The 7,192-nt window shown below is 37.1% G+C and overlaps 1 protein-coding gene across 1 annotated transcript in view; it reads right to left on the reverse strand.

Annotated features, from left to right (window-relative positions):
* The window catches only part of LOC106526205 (solute carrier family 28 member 3), a 22,392-nt gene that overhangs the window by 5,415 nt on the left and 9,785 nt on the right, over positions 1-7,192 (reverse strand). Inside the window, exons 11-15 of the mRNA XM_014020743.1 lie at positions 6,894-7,062; positions 6,602-6,799; positions 6,417-6,498; positions 6,012-6,110; positions 4,230-4,338 (exon numbers count right to left, since the gene is read on the reverse strand). Of these exons, the coding sequence (XP_013876197.1) occupies positions 4,230-4,338; positions 6,012-6,110; positions 6,417-6,498; positions 6,602-6,799; positions 6,894-7,062 (657 nt within the window). The remainder of the gene's footprint in view (positions 1-4,229; positions 4,339-6,011; positions 6,111-6,416; positions 6,499-6,601; positions 6,800-6,893; positions 7,063-7,192) is intronic.

The following is a 7,192-nucleotide window of genomic DNA, read 5'->3' on the forward strand; positions in this document are numbered from 1 at the left end:
CATCCACAGTCCTGCCAAATTTCATGTTGATCGGTGCTGCCGTTTTTGTGCTACGGTTGACCAAAAATCACTGGAAAAAAAACAAAAACGTACGGATGAAAACAATATGACTCCCGCTTCGCGTGCGGGGGTCATAATGATCTCATGAATTAGGAGTTGATTGTTGTATTGTCAGGAAGACATTTAGAAAACTCTTACTTTTATATTGCATATACAAAAGAACCCTTCACATTATGCCAATAAGTTTAGCTATTTAGATCTTTCAAATAAAATTTGAAAACAAAACGTAGTAGTAAACAACTTTGCTTAAACTAAAAAAAAAGGAGGACAACCAAACCTTTTGCTATCAATAAAAGATATATAACCCACACTAAAAAAATCAAAAATTTAATTATCTTAAACATTTTTATAAAAGCTCAAAAGAAAAAGAAATTTTTTTTTCATGAAGACCCTCCATATAATTAGGTGGAAACGCATGTGTGTTTGCTTTATTATATTCCAACGAGCTGTGACTGATTATGAGGGGGAGTGACCAAATGCAATCCAGGCTTCAGATATGGTGACTCCAGTAAAACTGATTATTTAGTGTGCAGCCAGATACATGTAAACCTTGAGCCTGGTATGTTTAACCAACAGGGAAAGAGGACAAAGATCAGAACAAGTAAATGAAACAGTGGGACTATTTTTTACTAAGGGTGGAACACAACAGGCACATGCCAGATGAGAGAATTGGAAAACCACGACTAGGTGTTGCAGGACGACCAGAAAATAAGGAATAATAGAAACAAACAAACCATCAGGCTAAGCATACATAACAGGAATACAGAGCATTCTGTACCAGTTCGGTCAGGGACACGGAGSGTGGAGGTGTAATGTGAAGTACATCAGGTCTTCATCACAGAGACAACCATTCATGCTCGTACTCACTCCTGCATGCAGCACTAAATCTCCTTTTAACCTAACATGCATGKTTTTGGACTTTAGGAAGAAACTGCAGCACCCAGAGAAAACCCACACCTGCACAGGCAGAACATGCAAACTCCTTATAAAAGGCCCGGGTTAACAATCTCAAACTGAAGAATTCCTTCCATTAAAACAACAATGTCAAACAACTCAACCTTAAAATCCTATTAAATAGTTGAAGGACGTTATTGATTTTAACATTTTTACACCAAGCTTTTAACTACAAGCTGAACAAAACAAGCACTTATTAAGTTTTAACATTGGGAACTTATAATGGGATTTTCTAATCAGTTATTAGCAAAAACATAATTCTCGCATTTGATTGTAATTTGTAATTTAATGGAAAAGTCCTTGAGAAACAAGTTATTATAATAGAGGTACAGAGAAACAATCAAACAGAACTTATTGAATAATGATTTTACAAAACAAAATCTTTGTTGATAAACATGAAACAACCCTTTTGCTGAAAACGTGCATCATTAAGTTAATTTTTTTAAATAKTAAACAAATAATTTAAATAAAAAGTACATTAACGGGACTGTATTTGCTCATATCCCCCCAGATGAACCATAATATTTATCATTGAAACTGAGTTGTGTATTGTAACCTGTGTAAATTATGCTAATTCGACGAACATGATCACTGTTATATTGTGCATAATACTCTGATGAGAAACATGCCCCACAACCATTAGACACAATTAAGCTAACAAATAATTTCTTTGTCTGCACACATTTGTCAGGGATTCTCCTGTTTAATTTATCACTCTGTGCATAGACACGTCCACATAATTATGAGTCAATGAGCAATTAAAGCTGCAGTTAATATCAGTAGGAACAGTGATTAGGTGCAAGAGTTACAGACATGTTTGTGTAGCTTCACAAGTCTATCTATCTATCTATCTATCTATCTATCTATCTATCTATCTATCTATCTATCTATCTATCTATCTATCTATCTATCTATCTATCTATCAATCGTTTCAGTGACCATAAATCCTGATACCTCCAGTTTTCAGTCACTCCTTATTTTGCCCTCCATCCCCCGTTCCAACCTCTTTGTCTGCTCCTTGAAAAGCTGATGGATGACAACTTTGTTGTCTTTCTCTCTTCTCCTCTACATCCACTGAAGAGGTGCTATGTKGCAATCCAATATCTACTGTTCTAAACCTCTTCATGCTTGTTCACTGCTTCTGTTTGTTCTTTTGTTTCCTCGCGTTTTCTTTTCATGCTTGAATGTCTACTGCGCAATTCTGATGCACAGRTTCTCCAACCTTGAATCAAGAACACTTAAAGTATAAAGACAGTTTCCGGTTGGGCGGGCCTTTATGTGTGCAGCGAACACGTTTTTTTTTTCACCAGGTAAATCTGTTTTACAAGTGAGGCCTGGGCCTGAAGGCAATCTATTGTACAGTACATGTTTTTGGTCTGTGGAAACCTCAGTACCTGGAGAAAACCAACCCCCCACACAGAAAGACGGTCCGAATCGGGGATTGAAGCAAGGACCTTCTTGCTTTGAGGCAGRAGTGCTAACTGAGCCATCGTGCTTCCAAGTTGTTTTTCTCTGGATACTTCATTTCTATTTTACAGTCTGAAAATGTGGATGTTAGTGTAATTTGTCTCTAAATTCACCTCAGGAGTGAGTCTTCACGATAGGTCTCTGTGATGGACTGGGGATTGGCAGGCTGGATCTCATTTTGAAACRCTGAACAGRAAAAAAAAAACATTTATTGAACTGATGTTTAAGTGCACCATTTAGTGTACCTGAATGCATGTGCTCTGTGAACACACAGGCCRCTTTGAATATTTGAACAGTAAAAACATGCTTTGTTTTATAATTTTGCTCAAAGTAATTATTTACCCGGTGTTCAAACGATATCGCTTTTACGTTTTGTTTGTTCTGGGGAACATCTCTATTACGTCTGTTGTGTTTTGACAAAATGTGGCACCATTAAAAGCATCTGCAGAGTCTAGATGACAATATTTAGTCATGTGTCTTTCTAGGGGAACATTCATTTTTTGAGTTGGCATCAAAAAGTTAAATAATATGATGTGTTATTATTTTGATCTGGACCTTTAAATATATCTATATAAAAACTCAGCTGTCACTTGAGCACAAAGGGATCATTTCTTTCTAATATTATCATGTTTGCTTCATTTATTACCTTCATAATCAAAAATTTTTTGACAACTCAAACATGATTTTTTTCCCTCTTCACAGAGGCCACAGAGACTGAAAAAACTGGCCCCTGTGTCAGTCTCCGATGGCTGATTTTAATGCTCCCTCTCTGTGGGTGTGTGAAATTCACACATGTGAACACACCTCCTGCCCACCGAGAAGGGAGCCATCTGACCTTTTGCTTGTGCTGCCTTTTTATTGAAGACACCGTCATTTGCTGTTTCTATGACTGCACGCTTCATGCCGTCCTTTTTGTTCCATGAGCCGACTGAAGTGTTCACGTTGGTCAGAGGTAATGAGCTACATTCCTGTAAAAATCCATCCGCCAGTCAAACCAGTTGGCCTGACTGGGTTAGGGGAAGAATCCTGGTCTGCATTGTGGCAAACCAAAAGTCAACAGTGACATCCACTGGACATCATAGGATACTGAAATACTGAGTTTATCTTGTTAGATGTTATATTGAGAGGTGAAAGAGTGATTATTTATGTGAGCATGTGATTGTTTGTAAGATAATTATCTCAAGAACAATTGGATTAAAAAATAACACTTAAAAAGTAATCATTGCATGTTCATCTATAGCTAACTGGCTATAACTCAGTCAGTTTTAAAGATATCGAACTAAAATTCTACACTTTTATAATCTATTTGTAGATAATATAAGTTCAACTTCATGTCTGTAAATACAGTTTCAATCAGAAATTAAAAATGATGTGTTTATTACATAATCCTCATTTATAAACCACTTTAAATAATGCAACACTAAGTACTCAGTAACTGCAGTTACTTTGTTTTGCAGTGTTTCAAAGGGCCAAGCTGCAGTTGAAATGAGTCGAGGGTGAATGTGTGCAACAGCCTCGCAAACTGTTCCTCGTSAATCCTCCTCCTACCGTCACGTTCYACATCTCGTTTATTKTCRCACTGAAATTTAAACACACACATCATCACAGTGAACCCTCAGTCTTTTATCCACTACCATTTATTCCAACAATTATCTCCCAATTATTCCCTGAGATATCAGAAGAAAGTATGCAMAYTGAATAAGAAGTGTTTGATGTGTTGTTCCAAACAATACAAACAGCACACTTACCTGTTGTAAAGCTGTGTGCAGCAGTCCTGCAGCTGTTTGCTGCTGATTACGTTGGTTTTGTTGAAGTCTGTGCTCAGGTATGATTGGCAATCAGGAATGTGCAACATACCTACAAACCAACAAATCAATAAAAAACCAAGTAGGCTACCATGTTATTGTGCATAAAAGACAAACAAAACCCAATTTATAAAGTTGATAAAGTTGTATTTTTTTTGTATATGCTGTAATCAGGGAGCAAGTTGTTACTGAATAATTCTTAATGTAGGAAAAAGTTTGCATACCTAAAATGTCTGCAACAAGGAAGAAGCATCAATTTGCCATCATTTATTAATAAATAGGGTGAGCAGCACCACCTAGTGTTGAAAATCTGGAACCAATTAGATAAAAATTACAACCTTTCTGCAATGATTGTAATAAAAATAAGTTATAGGATCATATGAAAATATATGGTATGAAGAAATTTCATATGATGAGTAACATTTAGGGAAGACACAGGAGATTCTAATTTTAAGTGTTTAGTCTGTGTTCATGGGGCCTGTAATGGTCTTGTAACCTGCTCAGGTGTGACTGAACAGGATAATGTGGGTTAAGGAAATGGTTCGATGGATTCATAAATGTGACTTTTCAACTGGGAACAACAAAGTTTCAGTCCAAACAAACAGAAAAAGCCTAATAATTGCACACACTGATTTATCTTTCTTTTTGTTGTAAGGGTTTAAAGGAGACATATCATGCTTTAAAATCCTTATTTGCATATTTAAATCATTTAATTGGGKTCTATATTAAGTGGAATGGCAAAATTTTGGTTTGAATTCATCCTTATTATAACTCCACAAGCCCCTCTTCACCCATTTTCTGCAGTGTGTCTCAGATCAACTCATTTTGAGGCTGTCTCTTTAAATCCAAACTTCACACCCTGCACCCCTTCCAGCTTCCAGAGTCATCCATTCTAGTWTGATAGAGGGGTTTACRACTATTTAGCAGCACAGAAAYKTTTTATTTACAAATGARTTAAAAGATGTCAACAAGGGAAGACGTGTCYGTCCAGCCTTAYATGTTTTAACCAGAGTCTGACSCAGAGCCAGAGRTKAATGAAGACTACCAAACTGRTTAGTTAARTTCAGACAMTATTTAGAAATTCTGTTGCAAATAGTTTTTTYCAGAAAACATAACAGAAACAGGTTGAAAAATATGAACCAWACAACAGCTATATGCAGCACCRRGAGAGACTAAATTCACATTTTCTGCACKCCTAGACACTCCAAATACATRACAAAATGTAYTTAATGGCTAAAGAAGTAGATTTTGCATGATGTGTCCACTTTAAGATGAAAAACAWATATATATTTTTGGTGATATAATATTCTAAGTGTCTTTTGTGTCCTGCCGGAGGACAACTTTGACACATTGAAGTGAAAATGTCTTTACGTAGCTGCTGCAACACAACAACCCATTWCAGATTAAGCCATAAAAGAGCAAAAGTGTTTAAAGAACAACTCTTAGTCTGACTATTCCTTCCATGTCCTCAGTGCCTACATGCAGCCCTTGAGACTTGTTATCAGTGAGTTCTGACTTGGTGTCAAGACCCTGKTTCTATGTTACTTATCTAAGATGACTCTTGTGCTGTTATTTCTTTACTCAGCAGCAGYACTTGAGATGTCTAGTAGCCTAAAAGAACGATAAAACGAATATAAAATGACAACAAAACAACCCCCAAATGACCGTAATCTAAAATCACAAGTTGAAATTGAGCAGTTTGCAATATGTTGAAATGAGGGTTACCTGCAATACAAGCTGTCATGAAGCAAGCCACACTTCCAGCAATCAGAGCTCTGAGACCACAGCTGGAGATATCAGATTGTCTGTTTGGAGCCATAGCAGCTGAAAGAACAGCATTTAGCTGGAAGAGGTAACAAAGTAAAGCATGCTCAGACAGAAACAAAAATATAATTATAAAGAGAAGACKAAATGTCAGGTTTAAAGCAAGTAAAGAAAGTTAAAAATTCAGGATCTCTGTCAAAAAGTTGTTGTTGGAGCTCATATTTGTTCAACTTCTAACTTTAAAACGTCATTGTAAAAGTGTCGCAACTGATATTTTTCAACAACATCTATCCTTCAAGGTTATTTAACAGCTGGGTTTTGAATTGAAATCATAAACTTCCAAAGAGCTTGTAAAGCGGAACTCGCACAACACTCCAACAGACATCCCCAGGGACGCAAAGTTGGAAAATCCACACAAAGCATATGTTGCAATGGCTTCTGAGTGAACCTAGAGGAAAACGGACAAATCACAAACTGCCAGAAGTGTGGCAGAACACTGTACAGCTAATAATAAATAACAGAGAAATAGTGAGAATATCAATAAGACTTACAGAAACATACTGCTTTACATTGTCTACATATTCTGGCCCGCCCGCCGTCCTTTTCTTTATTAACTCTGACAACTTCTCATAAGCCACAAACTCATTGAGGAACGTCTTTATGCCAATCAGCTCAGCGACGATGAAGCTGTCCTCCCAGGAAACCCCCATCATGAAGGACAGAGGCATGAACACATAGGAACAGATGAGCTAAAACAAAACAAAACAAAACAAAACAAAAGAGTCAGTCAGAGTGTAATTGGTAATCACGGTCAGAGGTGGTGAAAGGTTTCAAAATTCTCACCGAGAAGCTGAGCTGGGGATAATCAAACATCCCACCCAGCCAGGAGAGGATGTAATCGAAAAAGGCTATCAGCGCCAGGAAGGAAATGATGTTGACAATAATGCTGGCCACTATCCCCACAGCACGAGATGCACCCTGAGACAAAGCTTCCAGGATATTCCTACAATCTCTGGGGAGACAAGTTGTTCAACCTGTTTAACGTTGTCCTGATGAAATAATTAAACAATCAAAATAGTATCAATTATTATTATCATGGACTTTCTGCTTGGCCTTCAGAGGAGCAGGACATGCTTTCGCTC

The sequence above is a fragment of the Austrofundulus limnaeus genome, unplaced genomic scaffold, assembly GCF_001266775.1.
Source record: "Austrofundulus limnaeus strain Quisiro unplaced genomic scaffold, Austrofundulus_limnaeus-1.0 Scaffold265, whole genome shotgun sequence".
In the NCBI taxonomy this organism is placed as follows: domain Eukaryota; kingdom Metazoa; phylum Chordata; class Actinopteri; order Cyprinodontiformes; family Rivulidae; genus Austrofundulus; species Austrofundulus limnaeus.